The 23,107-nt window shown below is 45.1% G+C and overlaps 1 protein-coding gene across 10 annotated transcripts in view; it reads left to right on the top strand.

Moving 5' to 3' along the window:
* Positions 1-22,827, top strand: part of cacna1g (calcium channel, voltage-dependent, T type, alpha 1G subunit) — a 190,841-nt gene extending 168,014 nt beyond the window's left edge. For 5 of the 10 annotated variants that reach the window (XM_028968135.1, XM_028968138.1, XM_028968145.1 and 2 more), the window contains 12 exons: positions 5,006-5,157; positions 6,872-6,981; positions 8,315-8,448; positions 9,795-9,865; positions 11,835-11,913; positions 12,336-12,457; positions 13,063-13,476; positions 15,560-15,703; positions 16,408-16,530; positions 18,268-18,448; positions 19,406-19,575; positions 21,732-22,827. In XM_028968135.1, coding sequence (XP_028823968.1) covers positions 5,006-5,157; positions 6,872-6,981; positions 8,315-8,448; positions 9,795-9,865; positions 11,835-11,913; positions 12,336-12,457; positions 13,063-13,476; positions 15,560-15,703; positions 16,408-16,530; positions 18,268-18,448; positions 19,406-19,575; positions 21,732-22,580 — 2,549 coding nt within the window. In that variant the 3' untranslated portion in view covers positions 22,581-22,827. Of the gene's footprint in view, positions 1-5,005; positions 5,158-6,871; positions 6,982-8,314; positions 8,449-9,794; positions 9,866-11,834; positions 11,914-12,335; positions 12,458-13,062; positions 13,477-15,559; positions 15,704-16,407; positions 16,531-18,267; positions 18,449-19,405; positions 19,576-20,111; positions 20,321-21,731 lie in introns of all 10 variants that reach the window. The other 5 variants (XR_003747853.1, XM_028968137.1, XM_028968152.1 and 2 more) reach the window with 5 other exon arrangements.
* Positions 22,828-23,107: the final 280 nt, after the last annotated feature.

The raw sequence follows: 23,107 nt of genomic DNA on the forward strand, positions 1-23,107 counted from the left end.
GGGCAGCAGAGCGTTTGGGAAATCCAGCAGATTCCTTTTGTATTCATTTATTTGCTTCACAGCTAGGGCCTCAGTGCGTGCTGGTGGTCTCACCCCACCAAATCCCCGACCCCCATCTTCAATTGGACTATACTGCAGAGCGAAACAGTGATGTCTCAGACTAGCACTCACTGAGTCCCATAACAAGCAAAATCATTGAGCCTACTGGACAGAGGTGTGTATTTGGCCACAAGCGCTGTGCACAAAGCTAATCAATCTAATAAGGCTTCCTGGACCCCAAATTATTAAAGCGCAGAACAATGTTATAGGACCCACCCAAAGGGCCTACTTTATCTGATTGTACTTAAAAACAAAAAAAATCAATTTTAACACAGAACAGTTCATAAAGTCTTCGAACAGGGATATCCTATCTGCACCTGCTGGACGTGCATACTTATAATGCTTTGCATGATCAAGGAGAGAGGCAAGCTCAACATACTGCTTCACCACAGGCAAGAAAATCTTCTTACATGGAGAGACCCCAAATACACACATTAGGAATTCATACCCATAATGCATTATACAAACAGTTGGAGCCAAAAGCTTTCACATCATAAAAAACTGTTGACAGGCTAGGGGCTTTGTAGGGGGTTTTAGACAACAATCATCAACAGTACATATGTTATCATGGAGTCGTTGGCAATCAAGCCAAAAACAATGTCAGAAATGGAGTGGCTAGTAATGTTACTGACCTAGGATTGTATCCCATATGAATAATTTTAGGTGGATTTTCCAGAGAAAGTCTGATTATTTTTCTCCGTATGTAATGTTTAGAACATTGTCAGACGTCTGTTATCAGGACGTCTGTTATTAGAAAGCCCTGTGAACAGGTTTGGCTGGAAATGTATGTATTTATTACTTATTTATCTTTTCATAAAGACAGCATGATTTTACTCTAGCGTAACTCACTGTTGCCTCTTTAGGTACACAGTCGTATTGCAAGCTAAAGGACACCTATGTCTTTGTCAGGGAGGACACTTTGCTCTAGGAGCTAAAGTACATAGTAAAAGCACAGTCAGAATTGAACTATTGAGTCAAGCAGAGGAGTCCCTCGTTTTTTGAGTATCTGAAGTGTCTCAGTGTCGTCCCGGACATGAACTTGGTGACCACCCCAGTATGGATGCCCAGCAGGTGCAACCTTGCAAACTCTGCCAAATTATTGCAGATCCTTCAGTGACACTGCATCTCAGTCCGGGGTTCTGTGGGATATGCTTTTACCATCTCTGTCCATTTCTGGCATTTTCTTTTTGAACACTGATGGGCTCAGTGTCTCTCTCTGTGTTGACTTCTGTTCACCTCTCCACAAGCCCTCCACTCAGGACAGTGAGCCGTTTAGTCTCAGACCAGTTTAGGTGCTGGATGCAGCGTTTACGATAGTGTAAAATATTGTGTACCTCTTCAGTTTTTTACAGAATCAGGTTTTGGCCTGAGCTGTTGGGCTAATTGGAAAACCGTGAAAAAACACCCCAGGTTTTCACTGGGGGAAGAAAAAAACCCTTGGCGCGCACACACTGTGTGCTGAGTCAGTCCTGTTCTAATAACTGTTTTAGACCTTGAACAATCCACATCCGTTCTTACCGCTTTTTACACAACGGCTGTCATTATCACAAACAGCCTTTTGCAGAGAATATGCAAATGTGGCTTGCTGATGTCAAGCAAAAGTTCAGGCCGAGAACAGTTGTGAAGTTAGCGTTAGTTCAGGCAACTGCTGGAAAAAAACAAGTTGCCTCAGACCTACGGTGAAATTGAAAACACACGCCTGTGCAGTCTCACAGTTGTCCCTGTGATGTTCTTTGTATATCTGTCATATGATGATGGATCACTGTGTGTCTGTATTTCCCAACTATTCAAAGCTTTCAAGGTACAGGCTGATGTGTGTATGATGGACATCTCTTATCTTGTCCTCAGAATGTGCATGTTGTGGGTTCTATAAGGGGCCATTGATCTTTAGCTCTATTTGTTATGTATTCTGAATATATATATACATATTTTTTGTAGATTTGATATTGAACACACCCTTTTGCATACTTTACAGTATGCAAAACCATTACCATGATACCATTACCATGATAATTAAAAATGTATTTTTGTTTTAGGAGGTCCATGGCCCGATTAGTTGGACAAGTTAGAGGTGTGAGACTGGTTGCATGTCCAGAGGCACACTTATGTCATCAGAGGAAGCATGGGTTCCTTGCAAGGTACCTGGTTTGGCTGGCCAGGTTGAGATGGATGCTGCACTGAGTTTCTCTTCTGCCACTATGCACCTCAAAATTAAAATCCAGGCTGTGCTCCTCCACTGAGCCAGGAAGGGCTGTTTGTTCAATGATTTCAGTGCTAATTCACTCCTGCATACAAAAAAATTACCACTATGTACAACCAAGTCTCGAGTATATGCATATTGCAGTTTTGACCTGTCTGAAGACTTGACAGCTACATCACTCCTCGTTCATTTGATTAAAACAGAACCTGCTACACTTTCTGCACCGTTGTAGACAATTTGGCCGATTGGGGACATTGAGGTTCGCTTCAAGCGTTGCTGTGGCATGACATCAGGGTGGCTCAGATGCCAATTCAATTCAGCTCCATCCATTCACCCCTGTGTAGAATGCCAAGCTGCTCTCTTTAGAAGGGCAGGGACAGAGGAAACAGGATATGCTGACGAGTCATTTGGCTCTGACAAGCTCCCCTGTCTCCTTCGTCATTGCTCTTCTGTTGTGTGAAAGTGGACCTCAGAGACTCAAGCCAAATAGAAAGTTCCGCTCCTCCATTCTCTCTCTCTCTCTCTCTCTCTCTCTCTCAGTGCAGCATTCATACCCAAGCATTGGTGAAACATCTCAGCAGGAGTAAAAAAATAATGCGCTCTCTTTGCTTTTGCCTCTTTTTTCATCTTAACCTGCTATTTAAATTTCTTCACAGCGCCTGAACTATTACGGGCTGGGGAGGTGTCTTCATCTTTAAATGATTTATGGGCAAATTAAATGTCAAGCTATGATTTCAGCATATTAATAAACCTGGTGGACAAAGAGAGGGCATTTACTTTAGGGGCTGAAGGCTGGGGAAGAGCAGCAGGGGTCTCTTCTCTCCATGAGATGGGAAAAGCCAAGCAACACTTTGTCATGACCCCCAAATCCACAGGACGTGGAACCGCTCCAGGCCTATCGCAGACTGGTTATATAATAGGACCAATCAGTGATCCTAGAGAAAAAAAAGATGACCCGGTATGACTATGGTCTCCCAGATACCATATTCCAAACAGACCCGACATGGCGCAGAACAACAAAAATCAAGGGCTCCAGCACCACTTAAAAACATGCCGGTGCCAAGCCGAGTTTGGTTGCCCGAGGTTCATAAGTTATGAATTATGAAAAGCGGTTAATGTCAAGTCAGCACATTTAGGAACACGAGCAAACGTGGCTTCAATTAGACAGAATTAAAGCCAGATGCCATGGAGGATTCCTGTAATAATTAACCACAGGAGTGGTCTGGCTGGTATCCTGGTCGGCCTGTTGGTGCTATAGTGACCCCTGTAAGATAAATGCGTGGCCATGTAGAGAAAAAGTGAAAGTTGAAAGTGAAGTGATTGTCATTGTGAAACAGTGCAGCACAGCATACGGGGCACACAACAAAATGTGTCCTCTGCTTTTAACCCATCACCCTTGGTGAGCAGTGGGCAGCCATGAAAGGCTCCCAGGGAGCAGTGTGTGGGGACGGTGCTTTGCTCAGGGGCCTTGAACCGGCAACTTTCTGATTATGGGTCCACTTACTTACCCGCTAGGCCACCACTGCCCCACTGCCACTAGACCACATGCAAGTCCACCCAAGGGTGCCTACACTACAGTGCTGCAGTGTTTCACAATGACAATCACTTCACTTTCTTACAGGCCAGAAGTTTAGGCCCACCTTCAAAATTACAGGACATTAGCTGTCCCGCCACACTCCCCCACTATCTCCCCTGGATGATCTGTAGGTGGTGTGTTTATGTATTAGTGCATCACACACACAATACCTTTGGTGCCCAATATTGCTGATGTGGCAATGCTGGGATTTGGCAGTGTAGAGGCCAGATGTTCATCCAGCCTGGTGCCCGCTGGCAGGGCAGGGGCCACCAGGGGACGGAGAGGGGACCAGCCTTCCTGCCAGGGTATCAGCCGGCACAGCTGCCACAACCAGCCTCTCCACCGTCTTCCAGAGCGATGAGCACCTCTGCTGCTCAGCCCTTCTCCTCATCCCTCCATCTGTCCTACAGCTGGGGAAGGGAGCTCCAGCCTTTGCATGAGTTCTACACTCTGGAACACATGCACACGTTTTATTTATTTATTTATTATTTGTATTATTTTGTCTGTTGGCTGATACATAATGACGTTAACAACGGCATCTTCTCTGCAGCTCTGTCTCATAGTGACAGTTTCTCAAGACAAATGAGGAAGCTGCTGATCTGTTCTTTTTTTTTTGTTGTTCTTTTGTTTTTTTTTTTTAGAAAAAGAGAGGAACAATATAGTCAGGCTGCCACCCTCTACCCTGTGGGCCCTCCACAGCCTTAAAAATAGAAACTCGTCTGAACCCAATGTACCCTTCCCAAAACTGGCACCCTCCACATTTTGGAATTCCTAAAAGAGATGCTGTTTATTTGAGTCTGCTGGCTCTGGAGGAGAACCCATTTGAATAATTGTGACTTGGAGAGGAATGGCACTGATGAGATCTCCGATGACAAGCGGTGTCCGCAGGTTTGTGAGGCACGGTGGGGACAGGGCCCTGGCTCTGAACCCCAGTGTGGCTCACACTGCATGACCCTGGCCTTAGTCTTTCTCCATCTAGGGTTTAAAAATGTCAATTGTTTGACCTCTCGCTGTCTCTCTCCTGCCTGTCGGCAGCTTGTTCGTGAACTGTGTTGTGCTCTAACACTTTTGTTTTGTGTCTGAGTACTGCTGTCTCACGCCTTCACCACTGCCCTCCACCTTCACTGCAGAAGCCCAGAGCAAGCCGTACTATTCTGACTACTCCCCCACGCGCCTGCTCATCCACAAAATGTGCACCAGCCACTATCTGGACCTCTTCATCACCATCGTCATCGGCCTCAACGTCATCACCATGAGCATGGAGCACTACCAACAGCCCAAGGTAGGCGCCGAACATACAAATCTGCTTTTCCAGATTTTCCTTGATGCATTGCGTGGGGAGGGTTCACTAACTTTACGTCGACTTACTGAAATAAACTGACAGAAGAGTCAGAAGGGAGTAACAACCCACCCAGTTCTTTTTGTTTTACTGTCACTATGTCATTGCGTAAGAAGAACTGTAATGAAGTTGGAAAAATGGGAGGAGCCAATGGAAATGCTTTCTCATTAGGGGCCATTTCGAGAAGTCACACTCACAAGTGTCCCTTCCTCCTCCATTTCCCTCTGTTTTTGCTCATAATTAATATGTCATCTCAAGACCACACCCACTACCAAAACAAATATTTCGATGGATTATCAGCACTTTGATTCAAGCATCCTGGCTGGTGAGCTACTAGACATGACATTCACAAACACACTCCCTTTGTCTCGTATATACAGCGCAGTGAAAACCTCACCCATGAGGTCCAAACGTCACTTCGCACATTGTTGCCCTGTATGTAATGCTTGGTGTTTTAATTCATTCATTTTCCCCCCCAAATTATCTAGAGGTAATGAGCTACAGTAGGCTCTGCTCAGCGGGGTTAAGCTCTAATTTATGCTGCACAGTTCAATAGCATCTCTGCTAATTGAACAGTACAGTGGTGGGCTGGAGAGAATAATGACTTAATTTGGGATACCACCCTATGGACCTTTTATTGGTAATCTGCTGCTTTTATTAGTCCGCCGTGATGTGTTAATGTTGATGCATCTTTATTAAGGCTGCTCGACTGTCATTCTTGGCAAATATGAATTGAGTCGTAATTTATTTGCAGCAGCTGTGGCACTGTGTCCCCATTTCTGCAGAGCCTCTCTGTTCATGTTCATGCACAGCCAAACTCATGAATATAGAGTAGAAAGACAGCAAATAAAAAAAATTATAATAATAACAAGTTTGCAGGGTAAAAGTGGTGCCATTTTAAATCCTTTTTTCAGTCAATGTTTTCCCTTGGAAATGACCGCCTGTAAATCATGAGCCAATCCAGACATTTTTATGGCTTTTTCAAAGAGCAGGGACTGATGTCTTGGAGAGTAAAAGTCAGAAGGGTGTTTGTGGGTGAGCGTGCATGCGAAAGAATGACTCCGTTGTCATCAATCTACCCAAGAAAAAACAGAGAACCTCCTCCTCCAGCTCGATTTAAAGGGACAGGCTTCAAATCACCCCGTGTTAGCCGCGCGGCGAGCCTCGACAAGCAAAGAGTGAGTGGGCGTGTCCACCATGACCAACGTTCTGCAAACTGCTGGAGTTTCCTCTTGTTTACCTTCAGTGCTTTAAACTGCACCTTACATCTGGGGAGGGTGTGTTCAGGACTGGCACCCCACTCTGATGGCAGTCTTACGTAGCAGCTAAAGCTATAAATACCAGGGCGTTTTAATTAGGAGGCCGGGGCATGCTCACCTCCATTCCCAAGCTTCTTTTTTAACAGTCGTTCAGTCTGCAGACTCAATAGATTTCTGGTGAAGCGTTGAGGCCCTGCCCTCTCGTCATTTCCAAGCCTCAAATGACAGGCAGGGGTGGGGGCAGACATAAACATGCCAGTCGCCAGACGGATGCTAACGACGCATCAGTTCCTCCTCTATTAAAACCTCCAAAGGCATTGATTAGATGGGCTGAGATACATGGTGACTCGTAACTCATGGGGCCGCTATTCGGTTCATCCTTTCTTTCTGATCCACAGGTTCTGGATGAAGCTCTGAAAATCTGCAACTACATTTTCACCATCATCTTCGTCCTGGAGTCCGTCTTCAAGCTCGTGGCGTTTGGCTTCCGCCGTTTTTTCAAAGACAGGTCAGAGATTGAAATGCCGGCTGCTTGGTTGGGTAAAGCCTATCTGCTGGAGATCCAGTGATGGATAGTATTCGGTGGCTGATTTAAATCCCAGGTTGACTGGTTAATCGCTCCAGAACCCACATCCTGTTAGTGATATCATCGTATTAAGATTCTTGGCCTCTTCTACAACATGTCATGAATTTTGACTGATTGGTGTTTTGTATTTTTTTTTTTTATTTGGCTGTACGAACGCTTTCAAGAGACCCTTTTCTCCTCCTGGCATTCAAGCAGGAAACTTTACCACATCGGTCAGAGGCACAGACGTTTTTAAAACCTCTGGGCCGTTTTCAGTCCCTTCGGCAGCATCAGAAAAAAAAAACAGACTAGAAATGAACAGAAATTTCTGGTTTCTGGATGTCCAGGAGTCTTACTTTTAAAAGGCAATTTCTCATTCAGAATTGGGGCAGAAGATCTAATATCTGTTTAAATAAAACTGTACACATAGTGGTCACCACTATTGAATTCTGGATCAACTGGACCTGAAATTAGTGAAAGTGAAGTGATTGTGATACACAGCGACAACGAAATGTGTCCTCTGTCTTTCACCCATCACCCTTAGTGAGCAGTGAGCAGCCATGACAGGCGCCCGGGGAGCAGTGTGTGGGGACGGTGCTCTGCTCAAAGGCACCTCAGGCTCGGGATTTGAACCGGCAACCTTCTGATTGCGGGGCCACTTCCTTAACCGCTAGGCCACTACTGCCCCTAACAGCCTAACACGTGTGGTTTATATGCCGTGACCTCTGCAGTGATATGGATATCTGAAGACTTTCTGCTGGATCATGATTATAATAACAATGGGGGATTACTGACTTTCAGAACAAAAAGACTCCCCATAGCATGAGTTTAAAATAATGACGGGCTGCATTCACGGGTCAGCTGAAGAATTGCATTAAACCGGTCCTGACTTAGAACATTGCTGAACAACTTTGATCATTTGGTTCTCACATTAAAAAAAACATGTGAGACTTGGAACAAGAGGTCCATTAAAAAACTTGAGGGGCCTCATATATATATATAAAAATGGGGGAAGAAAAATGATTTCAGGCTCCATTTGAACTCCAGTCGTCGCTAATGAAACACCTTGGATGGCCAGAGGCCTCTGAGAATCGGGCGGTCTTGAAAGAAGCCTGGAGCGAGTTATCCCAACCACAACAGGCCCAAATTTCAGCCTGCATCAGAAGACACTGAGGGGTTTTAAAGAGGTCAAACTTTCTCTATAGGAATGGACCTAAATATATCAATCTAAATGTATGTAGCATGTAAAGAATTTTTTATTTTTTTTACATGTTAGGTGGAACCAGCTGGATCTGGCCATCGTTCTGCTGTCGATCATGGGCATCACCCTGGAGGAGATTGAGGTCAACGCCTCCCTTCCCATCAACCCCACTATCATACGCATCATGAGAGTGTTGCGCATTGCCCGTGGTGGGTAACTTTTTTAGAGGCACGCCATTGAAACGCCATTGGTCAGGTGATGCACAGAAGCTGTACGTTATACTGTATGTGCAACAGTGGCTCTGGGTAGTCTGCAGGTGAAATAGTCCGCCCTGCTCCATCTGTTCTCTGCCATGTCCTCATTTCTGTCCTGTAAAAAATGACGGCTTCCTAGAAAGCAGCACACAATTTTCGCCAGGCCTGCTTCTGAAAAAAAAAGGGGGCCCAGATGGTTCTGAAGATAAATTCATTTCTTCAGCACACACACACGCACATGCACATACACACACAGAGCAAGTGCAGACAGGGGAGGATGGTGGGATGCTTGTCTGAGTGATTACTCCCCCCTAATGAAAGACCGGCTCTGGGGGGAGTCTTTATCGATTACATTCCCTGCAGAGACATCCAGGAAAACACACCTGTTCATATGGTGAGTGTGTATGTGCACTCAGGCAAGCACGTGCTTGTGTGTGTGTGTGTGTGTGTGCACGCGCACACACACACTTTTTCTCGGAACAGCACAGACGCTGTTTTAATTAAAGTCACGGCCGTCCTCACAGCACTGATGGCAGATTAACCAGCGATTGCATCCGGCACAAGCCCTGCAGAGCTGAATGGAATCATTCAGCTCCACAGAAGTGGACCTGTAATAACACACACACGCAAACACACTGCTCCGGTCACACAGAAAATTACAGGGTGAATTATGCCATGATTATTGTATCACAGGCCTCAGTGTGCTCTCTGCTTTGATCTGGTGGTTGTATCATCAGGTCATTATTCACCCTCGGTCCATGCTCTGAATTGAGACTAGGAGAAAAAAGGCTTAATTCCAAAGAGCGACTCTGAAGCTGTGACAAGATTCGCATTAGTAGCACACCCACCTATGAACCAGAATGCCACAAAGTCACAGGTTAAAACCCCACTGACTACCATTGTGTCCCTGAGCAAGACACTTAACCCTGAGTGTCTCCAGGGGGGACTGTCCCTGTCACTACTGGTTGTAAGTCACTCTGGATAAGGGCGTCTGATAAATGCTGTAAATGTAGTTGCTCTTTATATAAGTACTCTTGTCATTTTGCCTGCAGAAATACTACTGAAGGTCATATTTATTCCTTTAATTACTGTAACAGTTTATAGCTGTTATAAGGTGCAAAGGTGTTCTAAGACTAATTGTTGCTGATAAAACATCATTTACCATGTGTGGACGTGTGGACAGAATCTTTGGAAAGTTTTGTACAATACATAAATTGTCTAGGTGCGTGCCAGATAGGTCCATATGCTGTGTCACATGTTTAAAGGGCAGTGAGCATGGCGTGTGCTCTGTCTCCCCACAGTGCTGAAGCTACTGAAGATGGCCGTGGGGATGAGGGCCCTGCTGGATACAGTCATCCAGGCCCTGCCTCAGGTACTTCAGCTGTAATGCCACAGCTACAGCTAATTAAAAATCACTGGCAATCACTCACCAAAAATAGATATTACAAAACAAAATGATCTGCAAGTACAGTGAGGATATTTCACTTCCTCTAACACTATGATATTTACTACATATAATATACATGTCAGCTTTTTCAAAAAAATTACAAAAAAAATGATGGTATTATTGATGCCATACTTCTATAGAGCTGTTCTACATCATGTCTGGTGGTTTTTGACACCTAGTTGTAGTTGTCAGCATATCTACCTGCAGATCTGTTTTTACCACTTCTCATTTGCTCCCATGAGCATTCAGAGCTCTGTGCACTTCCCAGGAGGCTGCTCTCGTTTGTATTGTCTATTCCCTGTGGGCAGCACTCAGCAACAGATACCACTTACACTGGGGTGTGTGTGTGTGTGGTGTTTTCCAGCACAGTAAATTTATCTAAATAAGAAGGAAACTACTAGCAACATATCCTTCCTTGAAGTCATATACAAAAGTAGTTACAAGGTCGGCCATAAGATGGCGACAATGCTTTACAGATATAAAGTTATATTATATGAATTGTACATTATGTGCAGTTTGTAGTCTACACATTATTTATTAAACTGTTTGTTCATAAGATCATGAAATATTAACAAATATTCAGCAATTCCAAATATCCTGAACTTCAGTTCCCTTTTAGCATCAGCAACAGGCTTTTTTTTATGCGTTTAGGGCCAGAGCTTTGAAGGTGCAGGGCAGCCATATGCTGACCTGGACTGAAGGTGCAAAACCCTATTATAACCCTATTATTATTATATTATTATTATTCTCCTTCTCACAGAATCTGCCATTCTCCAGACGCTTCCTTATATATCTATATATATTTTTGCCCCACACATCACAATTCATGTACAATTCACTCATACTAAGACAAGTTTCCAGGGGGCTCAGATGTGGCCAGGGAAGGCTCAACAGCACCACCTAATGGTTTACCTCTTCTAGTGCACACACACCACCAAAATTAATATGCATGTGTAAAGGGAATGGGGCACAAGCACTGTATTAAACACACTCAATCTGATGTTACCTGGCATGAAAGAGGCGTGGCACAATAGAGTTTATAAGAATGAACAGTTTCTAATTTATTAACACCAATAGATTACTATTGCAGTTTCATGTAAATATTGTATCTAAAAGGTACCAATGATAGAGGAAGAGAGAGGAGCCAAGATTGGCCCTTGAGAAACAGGCAGAGAAAGCAAGACTCAGAAACTGGGGGGAAGAACTGCAGGGTTTTTGCACTGTCTCTCTTGTCGCAACAAAAAAATGTGTTGCAGCCCGACAAGGACACAGGCGGGGGACCTTCGCGCAAGACAAAAGCAATGTGCCATGGACCTGGGATTTCCCATCTTAAACATGTGTATATCATTAAGACAAACGTATAATACACACTCATTAGCCCCACCCAAGAGGAAATGAGATAATCTCGATTGTTATTTTTCTCAAAGGTCAACTACATAAAAGTTGACTTCAAAATGGTCTTGAAATGGCAAGCCAGCAAATTTACATGTCAAAAATGATAAATTACACTAAACATTGAGAAATTGAGATGAAACTTCACAGAAATATTCAGTCTCACACCACAATCACAATATTCACACTACAATATTCATATATGAATTTTGACACCTTCATATAATGCCACCAACTGGCAAGAGAAAAAGTACCACTTTGGACTTTCTATTGTCGTGTTCGTACATCAGATTAACATAACATTTAGTCAGTATGTTGTGAACATGCTACATTTTATGGACCAAAGAATTAACATAAGAGAGCATAATATGGTGAGAAGCTGGAAAATGCATTTTATTGTTTGAATCAAATTCTGTGTGTTTGATAGTTGAACATGTTTATATCTTCTATAAATCAGACCGGGGCTGCGGTTTCTCACTTCACCTGTCTGTCCTCTCTGCAGGTGGGGAATCTGGGTCTTCTGTTCATGCTGCTGTTCTTTATCTATGCAGCTCTTGGGGTGGAGCTGTTTGGTGACCTCAGTAAGCAAAAACAAACTATTATTGTTTACATGGCATTTGTGACTTTAACCGAACTCACCGATGTAGCGGTGGTGGTGATTTAGGTGCACGCTTCTGAATGTAGAACGCAGGGAGGAAATCTGTAGACGTGCTGCAGACAGTCAGCAGTTTTTTCCAAGCGTCATCATCTGTGCTGTGCTCAAACATAATCTTACATAATGTAAGCTTACCCAGAGCGAAAAGGAAATGACAGCTTAGTTTGGGGGCGTTCAAAAGGCCCTGGGCTTGCGTTGTCGAGCACGAGCTATCACAAAACGCAGGGTTTTATCCAAGGGAGTTTTTCAGGCTGCAGTGCGCAGAAAGCAAGCGCTGCCTTGATGGCAGCTGCGAGGGGTGTGAACCCAGCTGACTGCAGGTTTCTCTCCTTCTGCATGGCGGCACAGTTTGCGATGAGACCCACCCCTGTGAGGGACTGGGGCGATACGCTACTTTCAAGAACTTCGGCATGGCTTTCCTCTTGCTGTTTCGCGTTTCCACCGGAGACAACTGGAACGGAATCATGAAGGTAGGTTGTGGGACTACCGTCACATTCATGTATCACCAAAGCAGGTACATTTACTGACATATAAGTGACTGCCACAAACCCGGCCCTGGGGCGCACTTGCGGAGGCAGGGGAATCGGGCTTGTGAGCACAGGTTGGAAGTGAATAGCACCAGTGGGAGAGTGTGAGTGGAACTGCCCGGAAGTGTGCTACAGTCCTTGGCCCCCACTCTACTGAACACTCACAGTCACAGGATAAACACTTTCACTATTTTAACCCTTGCGTTAGGCACAATGAAAAGGACAAATAGCCTTTCAATCATAAGCGCAGGTCCAATACACTCAAAGATTTTTTAGAAGCACAACAAGTCAGTTCAAGTTTTCCAAGCAGAACAGGCAAACTTTTGATTAAAATGTAACATTCACCACCAACATTATTAAAACTAAATGGATCATAGTTTGTCTTCCAAATTTTTCACTATCTACAGAGCACCAGACAGAGCTCCCGAAGAGCTTTCAGTTGATATACAAAATGTCACTTTCAGTGCTCTGACTGTCTGGTAAAGGATCTCTTGTTTTCAGTAATATTCCAGTGATTGATCTGTTTGTCCCGTTGCTGTCTGTTTAAGGACACGTTGAGGGACTGCGCTCAAGAGACAGGGCCGTGCTACAACACCGTGGTGTCGCCTATATACTTTGTGTCGTTTGTGCTGACGGCGCAGTTCGTGCTGGTGAACGTGGTGATAGCCGTGCTCATGAAGCACCTGGAGGAGAGCAACAAGGAGGCCAAGGAGGAGGCAGAGATGGAGGCCGACTTGGACCTGGAGGCGGTAGGGCCAGACGGAGGAGGACCCGGCTGTCTAACTGGAGGTCACATATTACCCCTGGCTATGGGAGAAGGCGGTGGACTGGGTGGCTCCTCTCCACCACCCCCACCCTGGTTCTCCAACAGGGACTCCCAAGACAGAGTGTACCCAATCGATAACAGCCCTCCAGCATACACACAGCCCGAATCCCCCCATTCTCTGGAGCCTCCGCCTGAGGTGAGCTGCTGCAGACGTCTACAACGTCTATCTATTAATTATTATCAACCTTTGTCCTTTTTTCTTAAAGATCCCCCTATTATGAACATTTCATTTTGTGTGATTATTTAACATTAATACGAGTTCACCTAGCCCTTTTGTTGTCATAAGGGGAAAGGTTACCTCCCATTTCTCATGCTTTACCCGCCCAGAGAACTTCCCACCCCTCCCCTAAAAAATTACGCATTTAAGTTGATTGGATTGGAGTGATTGGATGTGAAAATGAACACAAGTGTATTTTTTTAGTGCCGTTGCACGAGACTCTGCGGAACCAGTGGGTTCATTTAATTTTTTTCTGGAAAAAAAACGGCGGCACAGCTTCCTGTCTGCACCAAACATTCTTCTTGTTGAATCTACAGGCCGCTCTCCTCGTTGTCTCACCTCTCTCATCCTTATTAGCATTTAAAGCTACAGACACCGATACGGCGTGTCCTGGCAAAATCTGGAGCACCACGGCTGAATTGCGGAAATGTACTTCAGATTCAGTATTAGGGGACCACTAAGACTGTTGGCTTTGCACATTTGGCTCTGTTGTCCTGTTTGGTTCAGTAGCTTATGTGGCTCTGTAGAGTGCATTTGGGTAGGGTTTAGTGAAGATGGATCAGCTGGCACTGTGTCATTTCCATGCTTCACACTGTGTGGGAACACTCCTACCGAGTCTGCAGAAATTGGCACCCGGAAAGCAGGCCTGTTTTAAAACAACAGTTTGGACGTGACGGTGACGGTGACAGTGACACGGAGTCCCATGACTGTTGATTTCTATAATTTGCAAGCGATGGCAGTCCTCTCCAAATATGTTGGATTGTGGCTGAAGCACAATACAGGTTGAAGGATGCTGAGGTCATCCTTTCGAGTTGCAAGGGTCTTAAGTACTTTTTTTTTTAAGGTTGTGCCAATTTATGAACCATTTTGAGTTCAAAAACTAATTTTGAAGCCATATTAGTACTGAACAGAAAGCTCGTCTGCTTCCATCCCTTCAGATTAGTGTCTTGCACATTCCCTGTCAGTTTGCATTAACGAAAAACCAATAACTTATTGATTTGCTGTCTCGGGTGTTGAGTGAAGCATATGTTGGTTTACTTTGTCTCTGCAACTGTTTGCCACTTATGGGTCAGGTCATTCTGACAAGAAAGTGTTTGTTTTTACACATGTCTACCATTTCTGGGTGCGGACATGCACCTTGTTCCATTAGCAAGTACAACAAACACATTTAAGGCAACACACTCCTGCTGGACACCCTCTGCAAATGCAGACAGGTAGTGCAAGCCCATGGGGCAGTGGTGGCCTGCCGGGTAAGGAAACAGGACCCGGAAGGTTGCCAGTTTGAATCCTGAGCTGCCAAGGTTTTACTGAGGTGCCACTGAGCAAAGCACCATCCCCACACACTGCTCCTCGGGCACCTGTCATGGCTGCCTACTGCTCACCAAGGGTGAGGGTTAAAAGCAGAGGACACATTTAGTTGTGTGCACCGCTTGATGTGCTTTACAATGACAATCACTTCAATTTCACTTCATAATGTGTATGAGATATTTTTTATTTCATCCAGGTACTATATTCTATAATAATTTACAACATAATTATTTTAAAACTTATACAAAAAATGTGGATATTTAATAATCACCTTACATTATTAAAAGATTGTGTATACTGTAGTAAAAACTGGTCCTGAATTTTTTATAACTAAAATGTAAATGTAAATCAAACTGATACAAATTCAGCTCTATAATATAAAAAAATATATATATATATAGTTTTTAATGGCAAGACTAGGTAGGTGCACTAAAAATATTAGTGACCTCTTGTATAAAATTTTTGTCACCATGCCACATGTTGCCCTTTAATGTTGTCTTTGGCTTTATTTTTCCTACTGTGTCACTACTGGTCTGTAATATGTGTGTTGTGTGAACTCGTGTCTTTGCTGTGTATTATTATCTGCTTTTTCCTCTCTTTCTGAACTTTTTCCTATTTTCCGTTCATTCTTTCTGTCTTTCTGTCCCTCTTTGCCTGTCCTTCTATCTCTGTCTCTCACATACTGGTTCTTAAGCGGAGGCCAATGTTTGACTCGGTATCCCTGGTGATCCAGGGCTCGTTGGAAGGAGAACTGAGCCTCATGGACAACCTGTCAGGCTCCATCTGCCACTACTATGCCCTGCCCCCGCTACCCAGCAAGCACAGCGCTGAGAAACAGGTCATTGTCTCGCCCGCCTCGCCCAACACGCCCTTACCTACCGGTGCCACACACCTGCCTGCTGGCTTTGCCCTTCTTCCTTCGTCTACTCATCTGTCTCTTCTTCTTCTTCTTCTTCTTCTTCTTCTTCTGTCTGTTTCTGTCTTACTGTGGGTCTCACTTTCAAATCCTAGTGGAAAAAAATCCGGGTCTCACCTGCGCTTCCTAGTGGATGAGATCAATGAAATATAAATTGCCAATGAATTATGCAGTGTAATAAATATATAACCCTGCCCCCAATTCTGAAAGGGAGCATTTCACGAATACCCATCAGCATTGCAAAAAAAAGCAACTTTCTAAATGATTGTATATAGAATATTTCACGTAATAGTTTGCTTGTCTGTCTACCCCCTCAGCACTTCGTTTTGAAAGCTCAGGTCAGTGTGAACTCAGAGCCATAAACTCAGAGTCTCAGACAGGCGAGAAACGACAAAGAACCGTAAAGAAATTGCCCTTCGTCATGTTACTGCCACAGTTGGATGGGTAATGATGATAAGAATCATCACTAATTTCAAGTTTTATGGGCAGCTGTGAGTCCTACTTACCTCCAGAAAATTCAATGTGTACCTATGAGTGTGAGTGTGTGTGTCTGATTATTGCCATGTGGTCTGGGAGTGTGTGGTGGGAATGCTGTTCTCACCTTTGGCTCGTCTCTCCTTGTTTAGATTCCTCTAGCGGAGATGGAGGCTCTGTCTCTGGCATCGGAGAAATCCTGGTCCTTAGCTCTGACAGATGACTCCGTCCCTGACGATTTTAACCCCTTCTTACTAACCAGTCTGGAATGCAATGTACTTACTAGTAGAAATAAAAAAAGATGTCTTTCAGCGACCCAAAGGGCTTCCAACCTCACCTGAACCCCTTGTGCAATGTTTCTATCTGGGCTTAGCATCCTGGATTTCTGGGCTTTCATTACACAGACGAGCGATCAGTGGATGGATTATGTTTGTCTATTGCCTAATGAATGTGCTCCAAAAGGACTTTGAATGAGATCATGTGCAAGTGATAATTAAAAGGGAACGAATCTGACATCTGAAACTGAAGATCATAGGAAGAGCATGACTTTGTAGTCAGTAATCATTTTACAAGCTTATAATTACCCCTTCCAGCCATTCACATTCACCCCAAACACTATAAAATGGCATTTTTACATCTGACCGCAAAAATATTTGCCATGAATCTGTAACATCAGCAATAAATAGAAAAAATACTCAAATATGGGGCAGTGGTGTCCTAGCTATTAAGGCAGTGGCCCCATAATCAGAAGGTTGCCGGTTCGAATTCCGAGCAGCCACTGAGGTGCCTATGAGGTGCCACTGAGCAAAGCACCGTCCCCACACACTGCTCCCCGGGCGCCTGTCATGGCTGCCCACTGCTCACCAAGGGTGATGGTTAAAAGCAGAGGACACATTTCGCCGTGTGCTGTGCTGCAGTCAAAAATCACAATGACTTTCACTTTGACTAATAATCTTAAAAGTCATATTGTCATGACAAAACTGATGCTACTGGCAACATTAAGAGGCTGGAAGGGTTAAAAGAGCCACCATTAATCTTTTTTATACGGTCGATGAAACGAATGAAATAAAAGGCAGTAATGTTTTGCAGTGGTGTGTTTGGAAGCCCCGGGTGGAGCTGCCCATCCACTCCTCCATCTCTCTCTCTCTTTCTCTCTCTCTCTCCGTCTCTCTATCTCTCTCTCTCACTTGCTCTTTCCGCACACCTCCACCCTCCACAGCCTGGTGTTTGTGCGTTCCAGTCCAGTCCTGTAGAATAGCCCCCAAGTTCACATGCAATTTCTCTTTTCTTTCTCCTCAGCTCTGTCTCTGTACAAACATGTCTGGACCCCTGTCTACGTCCCTACATCGGTCTCGTCATCCTGTCTATATGACTGTCATTTTACTGTTTTAATAGATTTCCATGTATTTGACTGTGTACCCTACAACCTGTATGTCATGTTAATTTGTTATATTTACATATACAACGTATTTCATGTACGTCTGATATATTATATTTATGATCTGTCATTAACCGTCATTGCATTTCTGTCTTTAATTTGTGGTATTTTGAAATTGTGTGACTTCTGCCACACCCTCCTCCTGTTTGAGGAGAAGGAGGGTGGGCCAGAGGTGTCTGCTTTTCATGTCTGCCGGCTGTGGTTCAGTGGTAGAGGCTGTGGACGTTGGGATGTGCAGGAGGAAGGCGGACAGAGCCATCTCATCATCCTAGATAATCAGACTGGATTTCATTTTGAGAAGTCTGGCTAAATTTGCACCAAAAAATGCCATGAGGTGAACCTACGTCCGTCTCCTTGCTGCGAACCAGTGTGCAGTGATTTGTTTCTGCCGGTCATCTTGCACTGACATGTCAAGCCTCTCTGTGACAGTAGATCCAATTAGCGCCACGTCTGTGTGTGTCCTTGTTCAAGTGAGAATCCACCCCGGTACGCTCATAGTACCCCTTCCCCGCCGTCTCATCCCCGACATCCAGATGTGTTCTGTACAGCTCACGCTGATGTGCTGGTTCCGCAGATGGAGGCGACGGAATCGGAGGAGCCCCAGGAGGAGCACCTGCTCACCGTTCGCAAGACCCTGGTGGGCCGGACGCACTCCCTGCCCAACGACAGCTACATGTTTCTGCCTCATCAGGCCAATGCCTCGGTCACCCCTACCTCACCATCACCACGAACTGCGTCACAGCAAACACCATCGGGTACCTGGCTGCCATGCTAATTAAGCTAATTAACGTCACAGCGCACCCACCTTTAAATAGGTTTTCACATCTGAAAAGAAGTATTAAGTTAGACGTCTGAGTTTAAAATAGGAGGAGCCTGATGCTTGACACCTCACACGTTACTTCCTCATTATTATTTAAACCAGCGGCAGTCAATACGTCAGGCGCAAAAACAGCATGACATGAAAATTGGATCAAAGTGTCTGTAATTTTGCACCAAGGTTGAATTTATATAGTATATAGTATTAGGGGACCACTAAGACCTATATAAAAGCAAAAAAAATATCATAATAAATGACCTTTAATGCCTCCTTTATCCCAGCTGCCCAGTGTTCATACCTCCCTGCCGGGTCATACAATATGAGGGGACAGTTAGGTGACTTGCAACTGCCAACAGGTGTCAAGGCCGAATATCAGACATTAAATGCTTTATTTTCATTTGATACATTTATCATTTTTTTCTACCATTGAAGCATATTTTTTTTGCCTTAAATATTCAAATGTAAATTGTAATTTCGTTCGTGTCCTAGTGGCTATCACACCTTCATATGAACTACAAGACCACAGTCACAGGTTAAAAACTCCACCGTTACTACCATTGTGTCCTCGAGCAAGACACTTAACACTGAGTGTCTCCAGGAGGACTGTCCCTGTAACTACTGATTGTAAGACGCTTTGGATAACGGTGTCTGATAGATTCCATAAATACAAATGTTTTGGACATATTTCTCTTATATTATATGGTTAAGGTAAGGTTAGTTACAGATATTGACAGACAATCCATCTTGCCACTTGGCTGTAATACATTACACATGAATGAAATCAGATACATACTGCTGTGTTTTTTTTATTAATCTGTGACTGAGAGTAGCCGTGTCAATCACTTCAGCGCATATAAATACTTTTGATTTTAATTTGTGCTTCTCACCTCTTTAGGCTCCACTGGTTCCATTCAGTCGCAGCTTGATGACAACACCCAGAACCTGACCGTTCCTACAGAGCTCTTCCGACCCATCAGCCCCCACAGCCTGTCAGACTCAGAGTGTATCCCACGCATTCCTCCCCCACGGCGGGGACACACATTCTCACGTACCCTCCGGAGACAGGTGAGCCAGGTGGAGGTGTAATCTCTTCCTAGAATAAATATCGAGACACAGTGCACGTTGCGTTTCAGTTGACAGCTTAATTCTTTGTGAAAATGGACAGTGAAGCCCCCTTTTCCACTGCAAAAATGTATTAAATGTGCATTTTATTTTATACTAATGCTTTGAGACATACGTACAATTCATACAGTATTATACATGCAGAATAATTCCACAGGCAGCTCATTAATTCATTGTTATGTGGTGAAGCATTCGGTCACGCTTTCATCCAATATAAATATACAGTATATGCCAATATACAATCTATATATTTTTCCAGTTTTGTATGGACAAGCTTAATTACAGTGTACAGTGTTACAGTTCTGGATAGTATAATGCCTGACACTTTCTCCTCTTGGCATCTATAGTTCTCATGTCCTTGACTGTTTTTCCTGTTCTTTTCTCTTTCTCTTTATTTTATTATTTATTTTTACCTATTTTTGTTGTTTTCTTACCATGTTTTAATCTATTTTCTTATTTATGTGACTAATTCTACTCAGCCCAGCATGGTACAGCACAAAACAGACCCAGAGTTGCTCCTCAGACACAGATACTCCTGTTCCTGAAATGCCTCCTCCTGCCCCCCGATCCCCATCACCCTGCTACTGCCTCCCCTTCACTCACCTGACCCACCCACCCCCTACAGCCCTGCATAAATGCCTATCACCGTCTCAATTCATTTCATCTGGGCTACTGGTAGAGGCCACTGGTGAGGAGATCATTAGGACTGTAATATTTCTACGAATGAAATGTGGGGATCAAGATAACGCACAAGAAAATTGCTGCAAAATTCTAAATGAAAAGTGCAACTCTGATCTTTAAACTTAAATTGAAAGTGCTTCAAATTAGATAGAATGAAGCTCTGCTCTGTAAATTTACAAGTGTGTCCACAAGAGGGAGCCTGTAGCTATGAAATAAGATTGAGAAACAGGTGCGTGGTCTGACACGCTGCACGTTGTTTGTTTCGCATATAACTTATGAAGCCTGTGCCAATGACCTCCAGCCTCTGACCTTTCACTCACTTCTCCCCCTCTGGGCATGCGTCGGGATCCCACTCTCTTCACTCTCACTTGTAGGCTTACAGGCAGGGCTTTTCACCTCTCACCCCTGCGACAACTCACTGGGGACTTTGGCGTGCCTCTGTGCCAGGGGGCACTCAGCCACGGGCAGCAAGGCGGCGGTGAAGAGAGAGAGAGAAGTGGGTCAAGGCCTCTCCGGTAGCCCCGCGGGTTCAGAGTGAAGTGTGCCAAAGGGGACACGTCCTCGCCCCCGATTAACAGCTTCACTTTCACAAGTGCCACCGCTGTCACAATAGCTGTGCGCCGCTGATGAACTTGATCCCTCACGACCACAGCACACGACGTACCTCAGGAACACAGGGCTGAACGACTGCACTGTACCATTTACTCGGCTCTTTACGAGCAGGAATAGGGGGAAGGGTTACGGACAGACATCCTACAAATGCAGAAGCACAAACGCTGATTTGATTTTGGACTAAAATGTTTGTTATGAAATCAGACAATTTTCTCATTTTCGAAGCTGAATCACATGAAGATTCTCTTTTTGTGAGAATCTCTTTTTTTCAGGTACGTGGACAGATAAAAGTCACAAAATGCACACAGTACCATGTGACTAGAAGCAGCCAATCAACGAGCAGAAAGCGCAGCGTAATCCAGTCTCAGCTCTGACATTCTTGCAGGCAATTTAAATGGAATGAAACTACATGCAGCAGGGGTTATATTTGGGGCAGTGTTCCATGTAAATGCCATCTAAGCGGGTGCACCCACTTTTTTTTTGGTCCGTCAGTCGTTTTATCCCCCCAAAATCCATTTCGGCCCGTTTATCTTTAGTGTTAAATATCGGAATTGTTGGAAATGCGCTCAGATTCACCCAGGTACACTTTCCTGGGAAACCCACCGCATTTTAAATTCAGTAAGCAGGCTACCTCTGGGGGGGAAGGACAGGTGACTAGCGCTTTTTTCACTTCCGGTGAACTCTAACCTCTGTGTTCATCAGCCCATTAATTCATACTAACCAGTCTCCTTCTCATTCTCCTCTAACCCATCCCTCGTTCCCTCCCTCCCTCACCCGCTCACTCCCTCCCTCGTGTCCTTCCTCAGGTGGCAGTGAGGAATGACTCGCAGGAAGGCCTGTGCCCCGACGGGGGAGACGGGGCGCGTGCCAGCGAGGCGGGGGCGCAGCCACCACTCCTGCGCCACCCCCCGCTTTTCCTGGTGCCCGCCACCCCGGGGGTGTCGCCCAAAGCGCTGCACTCCAGCGTGCGCACCCAGCACAACCCTCACGACCAGTACAACGTCTGCTCCATGTCCTTCTCCACCCCTGCCGCCCGCTGCTCGTACCCCCCCGCCAGGCCACCGGGAGACGAGCTGGACCCGGTGGACAGCGAGGTGTCTCGCATCATCAGGGAGGGCGTGGCGGGAGGCAGAGACGCCAGCACCACCAGCCAAGGAGGCGGAGAGGACGGCACAGCCAAAGAGGGCCCTTGCTTGAGGCAGCTGAAGAAGTACCACAGCGCCGACACCCAAGGCCACCGGGCACTTCTGCTACCGAGACCCTCGTCCTGGCTGGACGACCCGCGGCGGCACTCCATCGAGGTGTGTTCATCGGTGGAGAGCAGCCCGCAGCGGAGCTCCGTTTCTTCGGGCTTCGTCTCCCGGGGCGACAGCCTGCAGCAGCAGATGACCCAGACCTCGCCGCACCCCCGCAAGAAGAAGATGAGCCCCCCCTGCATCTCCCTCGACCCCCCCGGGGGCCTCCTGGAGTTTCCGGGGCCCCCGCCTCTGCCCAGCCGCGACGCCAGCTGCCTCCGAAGGCGCGGCCCCTCCAGTGACTCCAAGGACTCCTTTGACCTGGGTGGAGGAGAGGGCTTGCCTCAGGAGGGGGTCCCCAACCCCAAACTGCTGGCTCTGCCCAGCTTCTCCTTCGAGAAAACGACGTCTGAGCACTGAACACAAGCACACAGAAAAAACACACACACATGCACACAAGCCACATACACCACACTCAAACAACACACCATGCACTTGGTGTATCAGTGATGGTGATAGTTATAGTAATAAAATTGTAGAGAGTAATATTACTAACTACAGAAATGGTTTTCAAAAAAAAAAAAAAAAAACTTCAGAATAATGAAGAATAGTGAAACATCTCTCGTCTTTGTTCTGTACTGCCAAAAAAAAAAAAAAAAAAAAAAAAGGACGTGATGGAAAACACTTTCCTCTTCCAACATGCCTGCAATGCTATGTGGGTTGAACTCTCCCCCAAAACTCCCGCAAGATGTCGGCATGGAGCCCCGCCCATCAGGCGGGGTGAGTCGTTTTTGGCTGTTATGGGGACTTTGCAGTATTTGAACTGTGGAACAAAAAGGGCAGTGTTTTGAAAGGTACAAAGCAATATGAACGTTTTAGAGACACTATTTTCTTAAATTATTGGGCCATAGTGTTTGTACAGGATGTAGAATTTTTTAATTTCATTA

This window comes from Denticeps clupeoides, chromosome 2 (genome assembly GCF_900700375.1).
Source record: "Denticeps clupeoides chromosome 2, fDenClu1.1, whole genome shotgun sequence".
NCBI classification, from domain to species: domain Eukaryota; kingdom Metazoa; phylum Chordata; class Actinopteri; order Clupeiformes; family Denticipitidae; genus Denticeps; species Denticeps clupeoides.